Source organism: Myotis daubentonii, chromosome 7 (assembly GCF_963259705.1).
Source record: "Myotis daubentonii chromosome 7, mMyoDau2.1, whole genome shotgun sequence".
Classification (NCBI taxonomy): domain Eukaryota; kingdom Metazoa; phylum Chordata; class Mammalia; order Chiroptera; family Vespertilionidae; genus Myotis; species Myotis daubentonii.
In genome coordinates, this window is record NC_081846.1 from 62,725,864 (window position 1) to 62,744,883 (window position 19,020).

A 19,020-nucleotide genomic window follows, 5' to 3' on the forward strand; every position below is an offset into this window, starting at 1 on the left:
GACTGAACAACTTCATTTTCTCCAGCTGGTCCTCACATACCCTGGTCTCCAGAACCTTTATTAGATCCACAAACTGGATCCACTCCAGTTTCTCATGTCCCTCTTCTATATGTGCCCAAACCAGATCTGGGTGAATAATTGGTGCAGAGCCCAGTACGTCCATGCTATGTGAAATGTGACGTTTTGCTCTAGGAGGTTCTTTTAGCTTCCATCTGCAGAGGGATAAGACAATCCCAGCTGTTGAGGAATCACTTCAGCGGATGAATACACAGCATGCTGACATCTCATTTCTTCTGTCCCAGGTCTGTTATAAACGGGACTGGCATGATTTAATAGCCAAGGGCAACAATGTGCTGGGAGATGCTATTCCCATCACCGCAGCCAAAGCGTCAAGAAACATTGCCAGTGATGTGAGTACACATTCTAGGTGAAATCTGGGTGATTGCCTTTTTAAAAAGTAAATAGATGTGTGCTTGTTTAAATGCTATCACATTGAAAACAAGATGTTGAATTCATGACATTCAAACTCTGCACAAAATAGTGTTTTGAGAAACTGTCACTTTTCCATGTTTTGTGATTCTTTTCACTTGACCCCACTTGGTAGAGCTGTCATAATCCTGACAGCGGCTTTCTCCCTGATTCATATCCCAAATTACCTCCCCTGACACCTTCCCTGACAGCCGCATTTATTTTCGGTGAGAACATCCTGACTGACACTAACACATTAAATTCAGGTGCCTGCCTGCATTATAATTGCATTAAGACGATTGAAAAGATGTTCTATAAAATGTACAGATTTTATTTTTATTTTTTTGTATTGAATTTATTAGGGTGACACTGGTTAACAAAATTATACAGGTTTCAGGTGCACAGTTCCACAACACATCATCTGTACACTGTACTGAGTGTTCATCACTCCAAGTCAAGTGCCTTCCATCACCATTTATCCCCCCCTTTACCTTCTTCTGCCTCCCCCCAGCCCCTCCCTGCTGGCAATCACCATTTTATAAATCCAATGGGCAAAGAACCACTTTTTTAGAATGTAATTTTGATTTATGTAATTGATGCCCATTTTACCTATAACAGAAACAGCATACACTTATTCTTCTTCCCATAATTGAAAAACAACATTTTCACAAAGCATACTCCTTCCCCCCCTTCACATCCGCCCCCCCCCTCCCCGCTGCACACTTCACTGTTACACACCATTCCAGAGACTACAATTTTGGTTTGAGGAGAGAAGAAAGAAACCACAAATGTATGCAGGCCACAGGGGAGATGGGTGTAAGAATTCTAGAGCTTTTTCTTGTAGGGCGGCTACTGAAAACAGTTCCTCAGAGATGTGCACATCACTGTGAAATGCATTTGTAGTTTTAGGAGGAAGTGAAAGTCTAAAGCATGACATTCTCTTCTCTTTTTTTGTAAGCACTTGCACAGAGCTTTTCCTAACATGCCTAGAGATTACTTGATAATCCTTTTGCCTGCCAAACTCCTGTTGATAAATCGGTGCTTAAACAGCAGAAGCTGCATATCTGCAGAGTTTAGGTGGATTTGAATTCTTTTATGTGGAAATTGAAGTTTTGACCTGTTACATACAGTGTAGCTCAATCTGCACCACAGTGCCGATCCTAGCAGTGAGAGATTTTGGACAGCACAGCTGTTAGATACCTACTGGTGGGAAAAGCTCACAGTGGTCCCTGCCCTCAGTGTAGTTCAGGGGTCCTCAAACTACGGCCCGCGGGCCACATGCAAATACAAATATTGTATTTGTTCCCGTTTTGTTTTTTTACTTCAAAATAAGATATGTGCAGTGTGCATAGGAATTTGTTCATAGTGTTTTGTTTTGTTTTAACTATAGTCTGGCCCTCCAACGGTCTGAGGGACAGTGAACTGGCCCTCTGTTTAAAAAGTTTGAGGACCCCTGGACTGTAGTTCCTTTACTCAGCTGCTTCAGGAGAGGAGCTGCTGAGGACTGGGGTGGGTGAAGACTCAGCTACCTACCAGTGCAGCATCTAAATTGATGCTCCCTATTAGGTCAACCTGAGACAAAAATCACAGTAATGATTTCCTCCCCCACCCCAAGACGATCTGAGTGCAAACATCTCACATGTAGAGCTTTTTTAGAGTTTCTTCTGCACCTGTTGTTTACCTATTACTAGGCCAATCGGAACAGAAAATGGGAGGTTTTCTCAATAATTTCTAAGAATCTGTGATATGCAATAATATAATGGATTAGGTGAATTCACATTGCTGGAAAACCAGGAGATATGGGTCTTATATTTGGAACGTGTCATGTTTATAGTAAGTGTGAAAATTCAGTTGGCTTTAAGTAAAGTTCTAAATGCAAGTCATCTATAGTATTGATAACAAAGAAAAGAAATTGGTCCTGGTCCTGAGTGTATCATGACACCCACTATAACACAGAAGTGATGGAAATAAATATTGTCACTCTGAACTTTCTGGGGAGTGTGTGTGTATGTGTGTGTGGGGGCGGGGGGGGAGATATGGTTTGCATTTTTGTACAATCTTCCAGAAAGTCACAATGTTCTGAGAGCTTTTGTGTGTGAATAGAGTTGCTACACCTACTAGTATCATTGCCTAGGACTTTGCTAACCTAGTTCTGCCTCTGCAGTATAAATACAAGGAAGCTTATGAGAAGGCCAAGGGCAAGCATGTGGGTTTTAGAAGCCTCCAGGATGATCCCAAGCTGGTCCATTATATGAACGTAGCCAAGCTGCAATCCGATCGTGAATACAGGAAGAACTATGAGAACACCAAAACCAGCTACCATACTCCTGGGGACATGGTTAGCATCACAGCCGCAAAGATGGCCCAGGATGTTGTTACCAACGTCAATTATAAACAACCGATACATCATTACACATACCTACCTGATGCCATGAGTGTCCAGCACACCAGGAACGCGAATCAAATTCAGAGTGATGTAAGTATGTAGGACGGAGCAGACCCAGAGAAGCTGGTACTTAAGGGATAATCTTTTCTTCCTACTTTAGTAGACTTCACAATACAGTAAGATATTTTGGGGGAAAATGTACTTTAAAATAAACAGTCATTATTGAAAGATTAACAAAGGCATGGTGGACAAGCTGTGCTTTTGCTGGCTTTCTGCACTCCTACTGTCACCATTGACATTGCCTTTATTAACTTCTGGGTCACAGAGAAAGCCATATTCCACTAAGTCGATAAGCCACCATAATCCTCAGCAAGAGGAAATGGTTGCTCCTGGGGTGTTTTCTTCAATGGTGATACGTGTAAGGCAAAATAGGAGCATTCTTTATTCTTTCTGAATTCAGCAAAGTTATTTTTTGGCTTTAAAAAAAAACACCTCAAGGTCACACTCTCCTGCATGTAAATCTGTGTGATGAGTCATCTAAAATGAGCCAGGAAGGCTTTGTGACTGCAGCATGATTCACGGGGAGCTGCAGAGGGAGGTGTTTAATATTCAGGGCTTTTCCTTCCGCGGGATCCGGATGTCTATAAGAATCGTCCTCTGTGAAGGGAAGAAACGGTGTTCCTTTATTGTGGCTCAATGCAAATGTCTCTCCCCAGCTGAGATCAGGAAGAGCCTAGGTGGACAGTGTGGGTGAAATTCAAAGTTGGGAGTTTTCAGTGAAATCAAAAGGAAAGCCCAATTTATTGTCAAAAGAGACAATATTTTTTCAGCAGTAGCCGTGGAAATATGTGGCCCAGATCCTCTCTGTGGTGTATAATGCCCCCGAACAACAGCACTGCTGTTTCTCATTACCAAATTCTGGGTGAGAAGCTCCGTGACAGACATAACCATAGCTTCCACTACGGACGGGAGCGAGTTGAAAAGGTTGCCGTTCATTTCCCCTGCAGAGGATTGCAGATTGCAGAGCCAGTGAGTGGCTGTTCTCTAGGACATCTCCTCATATGAGCTTGCTCTTTTACAGAATGTGTATAAGGACGACTATAACACCTTCTTCAAGGGCATTGGCTGGATCCCCATTGGTTCTCTGGAGGTTGAGAAGGCCAAGAAAGCAGGCGATGCATTAAATGAGAGGAAGTATCGACAGCACCCAGATACCATCAAATTCACAAGCGTGCCTGATTCCATGGGCATGGTTCTGGCTCAGCAGAACACAAAGCAGCTGAGTGACGTAAGTGGCTTCCCTCCGGAAGGGTGTGTTGATGAATAGCCCCGTGATAAGCCACTTCACATCCTTCTTAGTTCGCTACGTGAGACTGCATCTATGTTAGCAAATCAGCTGCTTTCAGAGGTTGTACTTTTGAAGCACCTTGGAACTTGAACATCGGTAGAACTGGCAGGGGAGAAGGAGACTTCCAAATCTGCTTTATTTTCCCAAAGTGGAGAGTCTGTGCTATTCCTGAGACATATGGAATGAAATTAGTATTATTATCTATCACTCGGTCTGAATTGCAGACCAAGCTATTTTATTGCTCTGAGTTGCAACAGTTCTACTTAGCTTCCCAGGGAAAGGGCATAATAACGTCCCCATCCCCGGGCACAATAGCTGGATGTTGTGAGAGGCAATCTAGAGAGAGGCCTCTGGGAAGGAGATAAGCAGTTTACTTCCAGAATCATCGGGAGTCACCTCTCTGAGCCCAGGTCTCCTGGACCCTTAGTCTTAGTCAGAGGCTAATTGCAATACTCAGTGCTTCACCTCATTTGGTAATGTCAGAGTTCTCCTAAAAGACCTCCACCCGAAAGAGGGAGGTAAGTAAAAAGCAAAGAAGGGAAGACTGTGTTTTTATCCCTGGCTTCACCACTGATGCCTCGCTGTGTGAACCCTACACCCAACACCTCTGCTGAGTCAGTCTCCTAGATCTCTCAGCCGTCCTGTCCAATACCTCTCTGTCTTTGAGCCACCACCAACCTAGCTCTGGCTCCACATCTCTCCTGTGGACAACTATAGTCATCTGGTATCTGGAGTCCATGCCCAAGGCACACACTACAACCAGAGAGACCATCTTAGCTCAAATCACATCCCTCTAATAGTTAAAACCCCTTAGTAACTTCTTGAACTGAAAATAAAATCTAAACATATTAACTCGTCTGGGAGGCCCTACTCCCCATCCCGTCTGAGCTCTGGCCCTCCTCAGCCACTCCAGCCCCGTAGCTCCAGCCCCTGTAACCCAGGGCTGCCTTCGGGGCCTCTCAGGCCACACCCTTTCCAGACTCAGGGCCCTGAATGCTCCTCTTCTGCTTGGGCCCCTCCCTTATCTTCAATTACCTCCTTAGAGAGCCTTTGCTGACCACCCTTGTTTCTTTCCTAAAGTTATTTTATTTACAACACATCATAGATTCTAACTCTACCTTGTAATTCATGTGTTTATTCTCTGTCTCTTCTACTGGTCTGTAAGCTCCAAAAGTACAGGTCTGCCCTTTTCAACCCTTTAAACACAGAACCTACCACCTTACTTGGCCCACAGCGCTGTCTAATAATTATTGGTGAAAGGAGCCAATGACTGCACTACTAATAACCCCTCTGTATGATAGTTTAGGTATTTGCCTTATACAGGCACACCTCGTTTCATTGTGCTTTTTTATGCTTCAAAGATACTGCGTTTTCTACAAATGGAAGGTAATACCCTCCACCAGCAAAAAGATTAGGACTCACTGAAGACTCAGATGATGATTAGCATTTTTTTAAGCAATAAAGCCTTTTTAAATTAAGGTATAAACATTGTTTTTTAGACATAGTGCTATTGCACACTTAATAAATTATAGTATAGGGTAAATATAACTGTTATGTGCACTGGGAAACCAGAAAATTCATGTGACTCACTTTACTGTGATACTCACTTGATTGCAGTGGTCTAGAACTTAACCCACAATATCAGTGGGGTAGGCCTACTTATGGAAAAACACAAATGACAGTCTTGCTTTTTAAGGGAGTATGTGCTTAAGGAAACCTACATTTTGTCGGCTAATGATGTTTGCATGCTGCCTCCTTTGTTTTTAGTTGAACTACAAGGTAGAGGGGGAGAAACTGAAGCACAAGTACACGATAGACCCTGAATTGCCTCAGTTTATTCAAGCCAAGGTCAACGCCCTCAACATGAGCGATGTGAGTACTTTGCCTGGTGATAGTCTAACATTGCTAATGGGGGCCTTTGCTTTCCAGTTCTGGGTAATGGTTGAACTTAGCATTTTAAGGGAAATAAACTGAGTGGGGCCCCACTGAATTTCTCTGAGAGGAGGTCGTAGAGAAGCTGTGACTTCCAGTTGGCCCTTAGCTGGGCCCCGGGCGATTGCAGGCTATTCACCCACTTCCCAGTCCTAGGAATGTACGTTCTGCCTGTTTCCACAATGGGAGCCATTTTCAAGGGCATGGCCTTAAGATCAATGTGTTGTTGAGACCACCTGGATGGTATGAGTGCCTAAACCCTATTAGGGTCTCTATATAAACTCTTAAGATTCTGGCAGGTGGGTGCGGAGATCTCCTATGAGGCTACCGAAGACAGACCTCATACATAGGCTCCCTTGCTATGTACCTACCAATCTAGAGTGATCTACCTCTTTCTTCAGGCCCTCCTTGCCCTCTGTGTACAGAGGCCAATCAACAGTCCTCAGATCAGACTCTTATTCTATATAATAAAAGGCTAATGTGCAAATTGACTGAATGGCGGAACAACCAGTTGCTATGATGTGCCCTGACCACCAGGGGGTAGATGCTCAATGCAGGAGCTTCCCCCTGGTGGTGAGTGCACTCCCACAGGGGGAGCACTGCTTAGCCAGAAGTCCTGAGCCAGGCTCACAGCTGGCGAGCGCAGTGGCAGTGAGGGGTGCCTCTCCCACCTTCATGGCAGTGCTAAGGATGTCCAACTGATGTCAATCGGACATCACCTGAGGGCTCCTGGACTGCAAGAGGGTGCAGGCTGGGCTGAGGGACCCTCCCCAACAAGTGTATGAATTTCATGCACCAGGCCTCTAGTCATAGAATATGAGGCTACCATAACATTTCACTTAATGCAGGCTTTTCCAAACTATGGGCTATGACTCATTAGTGAGTTATAAAATCAGTCTAGTAGGTTGTGTTCCATTAAAAAAAAAAAAAGAACAAAATGGGATAGCCAAGATAGGAAAATACAGTAGTGCATAGTCTGTAGTAAGGTTAATTTTGCTTTATTTAACTTTTGTTTCAGTTATTTGTTAAAACTTCTAAAAAAAAGTTTACTGTCATTTTCTTTAGAAACTCTTTTTTGTATGTAAAGAACATCTCTCTCAGGTAGTCTAGATACCTAATTGGTAGTGATGTTTAAATTTACTCTTATGAATTGTTTCCTTTTGCTTGGGTTGTTTTTTTTAAGTTGGTAAATTCTAATTTAAAAACATAATCAAACCTTAAGAAAAGTGTTCATTTCTTAAAAGATACCTTAGTCACTCTTCCTAATTTTTTAGGCTCTCTGGATCTCCAAATAAACATTTTTTTGGTGCTCATTTCCATGCTTTTGGTTTTCTTAGAAGTTTTCTCTGCTGTTATAAGTAATATATATACATGAAGGTCAATTAAAACTGGATGGTACTACACCTGAAATTTTAATTTTAATATTAAATGCCTTTCTGTAAATTAAAATGCTTTATTATTAAAAGTACAAGAAAATAAAACTATTACATGCTTATTATAGAGAAGTTGGAAATATAAAAAATTATGAAAAATTAAAATCTGTTATTCCACATTTAAAGCATTACATTTCAGTTGCTTTGTTATGCCAACATATACATTTTTAAAGCAGTTGAGATCATACTGTGTAGGTACTGATGTTTTTTAAAAAGGCTCTGATAGATACATAAAAGATGAACTAATAGCCCTAACTCCGCGAATTCTCTCAATAGAAAGGTGTAAAGTATGACATGTTTTATAAGAAAGATTTTGGCATCTTGCTTCATTCTTTTAATTTTGTTAAATAATAAAATAATATTTCTCTTTTTTTCAAGGCTTTTTATAAAGCAGACTGGAAGAAAACTCTCGCTAAGGGTTATGATTTGAGAACAGATGCTATTCCAATTGTTGCTGCAAAAAGTTCAAGAAATATTGCTAGTGATGTAAGTCTAATTTGAAAACAGTAAACTTTATATTTTCAAAATCTTCACATGGAGGCTATATGAACTATATTAGAAACAAAATTAAAAAGTTATGATATTAAAATACTTTTCTAGTATCCTAAGTAACAATGAGTTTTTACACTGCTTCACTTTAAAATATTTAAAAACTCAATACAGTTGTTACAAATAAGAAAATTATTTTTTAAAACTGTAAAATATTTGGAACTCTCATTGTTATGAACTTGAAAACTTATTTTTATTTTGTCAAGGAAAAAGAGCTTTTGTATACTAAAATGTCACTAAATTGGAAATGTATCCAACTGTTTTAAAATAATACTATTTTTATTTTATTTTTTAAATCCTTATTTGAGGATATTTTTTTCTATTGATTTTTAGAGAGAGTGGAAGGGAGGGAGATAGATAGAGATAGAGATAGAGATAGAGATAGAGATAGAGATAGAGAATTAATTGGTTGCCTCCCGCACCTACCCTGAATGACCAGGGATGGGGATCAAACCTGCAACTGAGGTGTGTGCCCTTGACTGGGAATTGAACCTGCAACCATTTGGTGTGAGGGCTGATACTCTAAACCACTGAGAAAAAAGGCCAGGGCAAGTATACAATTTTTAAATACTATAATTTCCACACAAAAATTGATGAAATATGAAAATCCAGGCAGAATTATAGATTCAAATGAGATGATTTTAGTTATATACTGAATTCAATTTAACAAATTAATTTATAATTTTTATATGAATTAATATAATATGTTGATAGAGTTAAAAACTCTATCATTTGTAGTCCAATAAACTAATTCGTATAAGGGCATTGCAAAAATTTACTCAGGATTATGCAAAGACTTTATAAGATAATGCAAAGTAACACTGGAAACATATAATAAAAAAAATACACCACCCAGTGTGGCTCAGTGGTTGAGTGTCAACCCATACACCAAGAGGTCACCAGTGCAATTCCCAGTCAGGACACATGCCTGGGTTTCAGGCTCAATCTCCAGTAGGACATGGAAGAAGCAGGAGATCATGTCTCTCTCATCAATGTTTCTTTCTCCCCCTCTCCCTTCCTCTCTCTACCAAATCCTTATTAAGTAAAAATTTCAGGGACCTTTGAACATATTCAAAGAATCTATTTATGAATAATCTGGATATAAACTATAAATTATTCCATTCTTGATTATCTTCAGAGCATGTTTAAAGACCATCCATTAAAAATTCTTTGCTAGTTCATTTAACAATGTTAAAACACTAGATTCAGAATGGATTTACCTATTGCTTAATTTGTTAGGTAAATTCAGTTTAATACTTTAGTATTTCCTACTCTACCCTATCAAACTTCTGTCTGCCCTTCTCTTTCATATAGTTCAAATATAAAGAGGCCCACGAGAAAGCCAAAGGCAAGCAAATTGGGTTTCGTAGTCTTCAGGATGATCCTAAACTGGTTCACTACATGAATGTAGCCAAAATGCAGTCAGAACGTGAGTACAAAAAGGGCTACGAAGCCAGCAAGACTAGGTACCACACACCCTTGGATATGTTCAGTGTGACGGCGGCCAAGAAATCTCAGGAGGTTGCTACCAACACCAACTACAGACAACCCTTCCACAACTACACTCTGCTGCCCGATGCCATGAATGTGGAGCATTCCAAGAACGCGATGCAGATTCAAAGCGATGTATGTAACAATCAACAGATTGTTGGCATAGAATTATTCAGTTCTAGTTGGCAGGAGGGAAGAACAAGAAATAGGCAATTCCACTCACTCCACCCTAAACCCGGCTAGGCTCACTATAATTAGGGGTCCTCTCCAGAATTTGGAGTTTTAGGCTTTTACTCATTTAAACTATATGTAGCTTTGGGGGTTACTATATACATATTTTAGAACTTTGGATGTTGGGCCCAATATATGATGTATCCTTAAAAAAAAGATTTAAATGAGTACTTTATAATATGTTTTCTAGTGCAAAATTCTGTTCACTTTCACCCCCAAGAAAGTTAAATTTTTAAAGGAATTATTGGGTCAGGATTTCTTGTTAGAAACCACCATGAATGTAATAGCTTTTATAATTAATTGTTTTCCAAAAGATAATAGGGAATAAAAAGCCAGTTATTCTCCCTAAGCACCTTTTTTCTTTCTTTTTGATAATGATTGAATCCTCTAACTAAAGAAACCCATGCCCTGACTTTTTTTGAATTCAAATTTCCCTTTTATATTGTAAAGAATCTATACAAATCCGACTTCACCAACTGGATGAAAGGGATTGGCTGGGTCCCCATAGATTCCCTAGAAGTGGAGAAGGCAAAGAAAGCAGGAGAGATTCTTAGCGAGAGGAAGTATCGCCAGCACCCGGAGAAGCTGAAGTTCACATACTCCATGGACACAATGGAACAAGAACTTAACAAGAGTAACAAACTGACTATGGATAAGGTAAGAACTCAACTCCTGGCCTCAGCCCCAGAGCCCTCAGAGTGCTCATGCCCTTGAGCCTGGCGCTGCTACTATGACCTCTGTCGGCATTTTAATCTTTCTGATGGCCCTGGTGGTGCTGGTGGTAGGAGGGGCATTCTGTATCTTTTGTCATGTCTAGAGATTCTCAGTTATATTGACCCTTGGGCTGTCAACACCATGCTGAGGGTGGGACAAAAACTACAAAACCTACGTCATGTGGGGTTGAGGCAAGATGGCATTTGTTGTTTCAGTGGAAAAGGATTCCCTTGTGTGATCATTTTTGTCCTCAGCATGTGCCTAGTCTAATCACCAGCTCTTGCTATTTCACCCATTTTCCAACGTCAGAGTTAAGCTCTTCCCCGGGGAGCTGTGAGTCTCTTCCCCTTGCTAGCACTCCCACACACTGGTCCTGCTGTGCAGTCACGTGCCTGCCCTTCTTGTTGTAGAGGCGCTACATTGAGAAATGGAACAAAGACAAGACCACCATTCACATCATGCCCGATACGCCAGACATTCTACTCTCCAAAATGAACCAAATCACCATGAGTGATGTAAGTAGATGAACAACAAAAGTAGGGGAGGTGAAGTGAACTAATGCTTATGGAATGTCTGTCTTTTACGTGCCAGAAATCAGGATCCTCGTCCTAACCCAAATGAAAAGATGCTGACGCTTTCCTTTTCTTTTTTTCTATTTGATCACTTAGAAACTGTACAAAGCTGGTTGGGAAGAAGAAAAGAAGAAAGGATATGACTTGAGGCCGGATGCCATCTCAATAAAGGCTGCAAGGGCCTCTAGAGACATTGCCAGTGATGTAAGTGCTTCCGCTGGGCTTTCCTGAGGCTGAGCGGAGTTTGTGTGTTTTCAGGAACTGCAGTCAGCTCTACCCAGGGTTGGTGGGACCATCGTCCCGTGTAACACACAAGCCACATCCCTTCATTCAGTCCAAGGACCCTCTAATCATTTGTCCATTATTTAATGTAAAAATTGACTGGGTCTTGTTAAAATAAGTTGCTTTTAAAGTATTCTAATCATTTGTAGGCAATTCTAAACAAATATAGAGATGAAGCTATAGATTTTACCTCGGACACCCCTGACCAGGCTTTTCCTGAATTTAAAGATGCAGCATGAAACACTGTGTCTGCAGCCTTTTCTGCTGGTCACACGGCTGAGTGGGAAGAGCTGCTTTCTACAGCACCCTGGACAGCTGATGTCCACATTGCTTTCGTTAATTCTGAGATCACTTTCTTTCCATGGACCTACATCTGGCACAGAATTTGAAATAAAAAGATTTTGCTCCTTGCCCCCTATGAGCTCTTTTCTTTCTAGTTTTAGGGTAGCTCTAAGACTCTAAACCTATGACAAAGCTGAAGGCATCTAGTTTATTATATTCTCGTTCCTCCACTATCTTCATCATCACGTTTGTTTTTTCTGTCTACAGTTCAAATACAAGCAAGCCTATGAACAAGGCAAAGGGAAGCACATTGGCTTCCGGAGCCTGGAGGACGACCCCAAGTTGGTGCACTTCATGCAGGTGGCCAAGATGCAGTCAGACCGGGAGTACAGGAAGGGCTATGAGAAATCCAAGACATCCTTCCACACGCCAGTGGACATGTTCAGTGTGGTGGCGGCCAAGAAGTCTCAGGAAGTGGCCAGCAACACCAACTACAGGAATGTGATCCACACCTACAACATGCTCCCTGATGCCATGAACTTCGAATTGGCCAAAAACATGATGCAGATTCAAAGTGATGTATGTGACAGCCATGCCATTTGCAGAGCGTTTACTCTGGAAAATAAGCAAATCAGTAATGACCATAGTAGTGACATTTTGAAAATCCTGAAAGAAATTCATGCGTAATTTCCCAATAAGTTGTTTCATTTTTTACCTTAGGTTAAATTTATTTATTTATTTTTAACGAAAAGGGATCATTTCTAGAAACAAAAGTCTTATTTTCTACCATTTTGCTGTGAGCCTTGTTGGGTGCTGGATTTGGCAATAGCAAATGAAATTTGGTTTCAGAAAGAATGTGCTGAAAGAAGCATGTCTAACAAAGCGAGTCAGAGCCATAAAAGGCTCCTGATAGGAGCACGAGGGAAAGCAGGACCTCAGATGATGTGATAGCTCTTGCCTCTCGCTCCCAACCAGCATTCATTTCACTATGTCCAGCTTTTGAGGAGGCGATGGCTGAGGCAGCTTATTAGAATGAGTGTGAGGAAGGCACAGACAGCAGAGAGCCAAGAATTCAGCTATAGAGGACATCTGGTGGCAGGAGAAAGTGAATTTAAATTATAAACCAAAGGCAGGCCCCAAACCTGTATTTCCCTTTGGAAATGTAAAAACTGAGCTATTATCTCATATGTATAATTTTATATATGCATATGTAACATAACCAATAGATGTAACAAATATATATATGTAATATATATATATTATTATATAAATATATTACATATAAATATATTACATATATGAGGAGGTACATAAGTGCCCAAATGAAAGCAGCCAAGTACACAAGTGTAGAAGAAAATGTCAGAGTTAAAGGGAGAAAAATGAAATTTGTGCAAAGTACCAGTGAGGTTTCCAATATACCTGAGGGAATTGTAACCGTGGTGACTGATCAAAGACTTATAGCAAAAGAGAGAAATGGGGTCCATAAGTCATCTTAAGGGAACTTAAGAATTTTTGTAAGAAAGTTGGGCCAGCATAGTCACGGTTCTTGAGATAATAGTAATGTGGTAAATTAATATACTTGGTATTTTTTAGCACTTTTTCTTCAGGAAGGCATTTAGAAACACAAGTCACAAAAATATCACTGCTTGTTTTTAATTCCTCATGCAAGAAAATGCATAAAAGATGAAGTTTAGGGATAAAAATAGTCGAAGTTCAATATACTTATGGAATATCAAATACCCACACATGTTTCCTGGAAGTTTTGATTTCTTCTCCTTCTGGAACTTTTCCTCTTTTGCAGAATCAATACAAAGCCGACTTTGATGACTTCATGAAAGGTGTTGGATGGCTCCCTCTGGGCTCCCTGGAGGCTGAGAAAAACAAGAAAGCCATGGAGATTATCAGTGAAAAGAAGTACCGCCAACACCCAGACACTTTGAAGTATTCCACATTGATGGACTCAATGAACATGGTTTTGGCTCAGAATAATGCCAAAATTATGAATGAGGTAAATCTTTCAATAATGTAGTGTTTCATCTGTATCAGGAAGAAGCCAGGCATATCAGAGTTTCCTGACAGTTTTAGGGCATCATAATTAATGTTTACTCTACCTTGAAAGAGAACCTTGTAATTAAAAAAAAAAATTAGTCTTAATAAGTGTCCCCACCCAAATGTTCAATGAGCATCTCTACCCCATAATGCAAATCTTGAAAAGGGTTCCCTCTAAGGTGAGTTTGAGTAGAAGTTCACGAGTTTGAATCAGAAGACTGCCTGATAACAGTTGGGTTTTTTGCACCCTACCCTGCTTCCTAGCTGGTTGGTGGGATCAGAGCAGGCTCCTAGATCACGTGGCTATAGCAGCATTCTGAGCCAGGGCCTTCTCTGGGCAATCATGAGAGCAATTTTTCTCCACCAGTAGTTCCTTGGATTACTAATAATTCCAGCCTTTAGAAAAGCCTTAGTGTATTTCTTAGTTGTAAGTTGGTATCAGTACGAACAAGTCATCAACCTTGGACATCTGTTTTTAAGTAACAAGTAATAATATAGTTGCAGAGCATTGGCTATATTATGTGGATCACAATTTGCAATGCTGTTGATTAGAAAAAGGGAGAGCCCAGGTTTGATTTCTGGTCAGGGCACATGCCTGGGTTGCAGGCTTAATCCCTAGCAGGGAGTATGCAGGAGGCAGCCAATCAATGATTCTCTCTCATCACTGATGTTTCTATCTCTCTCTCTCCCTTTCCCTTCCTTTCTGAAAGCAATAAAAATATATTTTAAAAAATTTAAAAAAGGGGGGAAATTATTTGGACTGTAACATTAAACAGTTGCAGAAAATGATGGTCCTAAAGATAGAGCTGTATTATGCTGTCTCTGAGTAAATCCCCTGGAGTCTTCTGAGAAAACAGATTTGTCAAGAAGACCAACCTCCTTGAAAGGAACTTGCTTAAGACAAGGCATGACTTGCAATGCCGTTTTTTAACATTTAGAATTTAAACTATCACAAGCGTACATTTATTTTTAAAATATTAAAACTTTCATTTTTTTTCTTCATTGTTAATGATTACCATTTCAGAATACTGATACCAAGATGAGAATCATAGAAATAGAAAATGCTAATACTGAGCGATAGCTTGGTGATCATCAAGTTGAATCCTTTCATTGTTGTGTTGAGAAAACCATGGCCTAGCGAGGCAAGGCACCTCCCCTAAAGATACACAGCAGGTTAACTGCTGAGTCTGGATTAGAACCAGACTCTGATAACTAGCTATTGCTCTTCCCACTAGGATTGTGCTAATACTACAGCCACTACATGTGGCAATTTAAATTTAAATTAATTAAAATGTGGTATGTTTTCTCGGGCTGCTTTTGAGCTACAACAGCAGAGTTGAGTAGTTAATGACAGAGATCTTCTGACCCATGAAACCTGAGATATTTACTGCCTGCCCCTTTACAGGAAAAGTTTACTGATCCCTGGTCTAGAAGAAGGCTCTAGAAGTTTTGTTCTTGCTTTCTTATTAAACTTGTCTAAAACAGAAATAGCAGTTTTTAACTATCAGATTGCAAAGATTAAAAAGTTGTTGTATAGAGTATTTGCAAGGGAGTTCATGTTAATGTGAACTTCTAATCAACACATTTTTAATATTTGTTGAAAATATTCACATGCCCAATACCCTACAGAAATCCCTATATATGTGCAAAGATACACACACACACACACACACACACACACACACACACATACACTAATATATTTTTGCAGATTAGAGTCTCTAAATAGAGATACTGAGATGCAATTTAGAGTATGAGACACTTTTTAGGATTCAGTACCTGTGGGAGGGAGAACCAGGCAGAAAGAAGAGTCTGACTGTGAGGCCCTTGAGTGTATGTGACCTGGCAGATGGGTCCTGCGTTGGCCTAGAGCCATTCACACTTTGATGAGTCACTGGATGTGGCCACCAGGGAAGGGTGTGCTCTTGAGTGAGGCAGCAAACTGTGCAGCAGGTGACAACTGGAGGCTGTCTGCCAATGTTTGGGGCAACATGTTCTAGGTCCACCACTAAGACCATGGCGCCATGACTTGTAGAAGACTGCAAACAACAAATCAAACGCTGTCAGCAAAGAACCTGCTAAGTCAATTGGGTTACACCTCCTCATGGGATAGTAAGATTTTTATAGAAAGTAAATTATTTTAAGAGGCTTAAAAAATCTCTAACCAGCATTATTAAATAAAAAAGGCAAGATGTAGATTATTATGTATATATGTCCTCATTTATATTTAAAAAGGACTATATGTAGGCTTTAATATCCTAGAAAATTTTAGAATGGAGATGCGATCTCCAGGCTGTCCAATAAGAGGATAGGACATTTTCTTTTCTATCCTAAGACATCCTTTCCATTGTCTTGTTTAAATGAGCACCTTTTTATTTAAATTTTATAAAAATAAGACCTAACTAATAAAATATTGATATTTATGTACAATGACATATATGTACTAAGCAAGGCTCCTTGTAAGATATTGACTTCCACTGAGTTTTTTTGTTTGTTTGTTTTTACTCTCTAGCACCTCTACAAACAAGCATGGGAGGCTGACAAGACCAAAGTCCACATCATGCCCGATATCCCCCAGATTATATTGGCAAAGGCAAATGCCATTAACATGAGCGATGTAAGTATCATTACCCCTGTTGTCATCTTTCTTTCCTGCCTATTTGAAGCAGTAAAAATGAATTAGCTAATCAATATGCCTTAATTATAAGAGTAAATGTTTTGAAAGTAAGAGTGGGAATCCAAAAATGAGAATCTTTCTCTGTCTTGCTTTGCAAACTGTTGGAGTTGAACCATGGATGGAACTCGGGCCCAGCAATTGAAATTTGAAGGGCAGGTCCATTTTGTTTTAGGGGCAGGTTCTCCTTCTCAAACTAAGATACTTGGCAAGAAGAAAAGCACTTGAGGGCCAGGAGAAGAGAAAAAGGAAGTGAGAATCCTAGGGCTTCATTCTTAGAATCCATCCACTAAGCTTTTGAGATGGTTCTAAAGAAGGGGTCTGGGGGAAGTTAAATGGAAAAGGAAGATGCACATTTTGAAGAATTTGGGCAAGCCTCATAAAAAGAAATGTACAGCACTTAATGTCAGAAAAAGCAGAGGTGATTTATTTCACTTCCTTTCTCATCCTAACCATAGTTGCTAGGAAATCCTCTAATTCTGCCAGGTTTTATTTTTTTTTCTTTCCTTTGTTTGAATTACATAGGGATTTGAAATTGCTGTCCTCTTTTTGGGTTGTAGAGTCAACACAATTATATAAATAAAAATATCAACTGCAAAACAATGAAATTTTTTTAATGTAAGAATGTGGCTGTTTTGTAGTCATCCCTGGACTCTTATTTGATAAAATGCATCAGTAAGAATCTACTGGGCTTTCACATTTTTTTCTATCTAAACTTTTTATTCCTATTTTATTTATTTATTATTTGTATTATTTTTTTCTTTATTGATTAAGGTATTACATATGTGTCCTTATCCCCCCCCACGCCCCCACTCACATTTTTAAAAAGCATATTTATAACTTCATAGAGATGGAGAACTTTTACTTTTTCTGGTAATTTCTTTTTTCTTTTTCTTTTTTCTGGTAGGTTCTTGAAGACATGTATGAGCTTGTAATTGATTTTTTTCCAAACACAATTATGTTATTTGTGAGAACATGTAGCCATTGATCCACCAGGGAAACATTCTGTTCAAAAATAAAAACAATGCTAGTTTACTTTTTAAAAATAAATCTAGGCTTACCTATTTATAAGAAAACTATTCCCTTGCCTCTCTTTACAGAAACTCTACAAACTTTCCATGGAAGAGTCTAAAAAGAAAGGCTACGATCTCAGGACTGATGCCATTTCTATCAAAGCTGCCAAGGCCTCAAGAGATATTGCAAGTGATGTAAGTCTGAAGGAGAGCAGTCCCCTGGCTGGGGGGTCCTAATCTACCAGAATAGTAACAGCTCAGTTCTGGAGAAACTTAGTGCTAGAGTATGGGGGGTGGGGATGTACCCGCTAACAAGAGCCTCATTCTATCCTGTGAATGCCTCTTAGCTCTGCGCTTTTGTTTTCTCTGGTATTTCTGGAGGGCAAGAATCCCTAGTCACCAAGGCTATGGCCTGAAGAAATCCAAAGACTTGTACTGTTCTTGCCTCTTAGGATCTGTCTTCCTAACAGGATGTCTCATGAAGTGGTGTGCTGGGGGTGCTGATGACAACTGATTGTTAAATAATCAGGAATTGTGCAAACCAGTTACTAAACTGTTGGTAGCTTGACATCAGCCACAGTGGGAGTATTTACGTCACAGAAATTGGCAAAGATGACAATTTAGGGTTTTTTCCCCTGAGGGAGCTGGTGTACCAGCACACCACTGCCATAATATAAGCTTTGTGAAACTCGGTTCTTTCATTTGTGTGTTTGTCCAAGAAATCCACTCATAGTGAGTGCTGAATGATTTGGGGGTAGTGAGAGAAGCACATTTCAGAGCAGTCTTTCCTTTGCCACCCCCCAGTTATACTTTCTCTTTCCTCTATCACTGTTCTCCGCCTCTCCTTTCCTCTCATTTGCTATACTCTCTTACCAACTGTAGACCTCTTTAACACTAACAGCAGAGTATGTGTGGAAGTCAGTATGGCGTATCATCATAAAATCTGGCTTCTAATCCTTAGTGACCTGATAAGTCCCTCACCTCTGGCTCTCAGCTTACTTATCTTAAAATGGGGGCAATAACTTTGCTATCTATCTGGTCAGGTAGGGTTGTATCGAGTTATACAAATAAATGTGGAAAATGTGTTTTGTGAACTGTAGAATTCTATACAAGTATTACTTGTTATGAAGTACAGAATGCTGACCCTAGAATGATTTGAATTGCTCTGAATAAATTTTCCAATTTTCTTCACAGTATAAATATAAACATAACTACGAAAAGGAGAGGGGGAAAATGGTTGGTTTCCGCAGTCTTGAGGACGATCCCAAGTTAGTCCATTCCATGCAAGTGGCTAAGATGCAATCTGATCGGGAGTACAAGAAAAACTATGAGAAGACGAAGACCAGCTACCACACCCCTCCCAACATGCTCAGTGTCACGGCCGCCAAGGATGCCCAAGCCAACATCTCCAACACCAACTATAAGCACCTGATTCACAAGTACATCCTCCTTCCCGATGCCATGAACATCCAGCTGAGCAAGAATATGAATCACATTCAGAGTGACGTAAGGCTCTCTCCTTTCTGGGCGATGGATTGCTAGCATGGGGAGGGATCACAGCCTTCTCCGCCACTCTTTGTGTCTAAATGGGTAAGG

At 40.1% G+C, this 19,020-nt stretch overlaps 1 protein-coding gene across 36 annotated transcripts in view; it reads left to right on the forward strand.

Annotated features, from left to right (window-relative positions):
* NEB (nebulin) overlaps positions 1–19,020 on the forward strand; it is a 192,582-nt gene that overhangs the window by 49,492 nt on the left and 124,070 nt on the right. For all 36 annotated transcript variants that reach the window (XM_059704463.1, XM_059704461.1, XM_059704470.1 and 33 more), the window contains 14 exons: positions 303–410; positions 2,633–2,944; positions 3,936–4,142; positions 5,970–6,074; positions 7,946–8,053; positions 9,431–9,742; positions 10,289–10,495; positions 10,963–11,067; positions 11,221–11,328; positions 11,956–12,267; positions 13,490–13,696; positions 16,250–16,354; positions 17,512–17,619; positions 18,619–18,930. In XM_059704463.1, the coding sequence (XP_059560446.1) occupies positions 303–410; positions 2,633–2,944; positions 3,936–4,142; positions 5,970–6,074; positions 7,946–8,053; positions 9,431–9,742; positions 10,289–10,495; positions 10,963–11,067; positions 11,221–11,328; positions 11,956–12,267; positions 13,490–13,696; positions 16,250–16,354; positions 17,512–17,619; positions 18,619–18,930 (2,616 nt within the window). The remainder of the gene's footprint in view (positions 1–302; positions 411–2,632; positions 2,945–3,935; positions 4,143–5,969; positions 6,075–7,945; positions 8,054–9,430; positions 9,743–10,288; positions 10,496–10,962; positions 11,068–11,220; positions 11,329–11,955; positions 12,268–13,489; positions 13,697–16,249; positions 16,355–17,511; positions 17,620–18,618; positions 18,931–19,020) is intronic.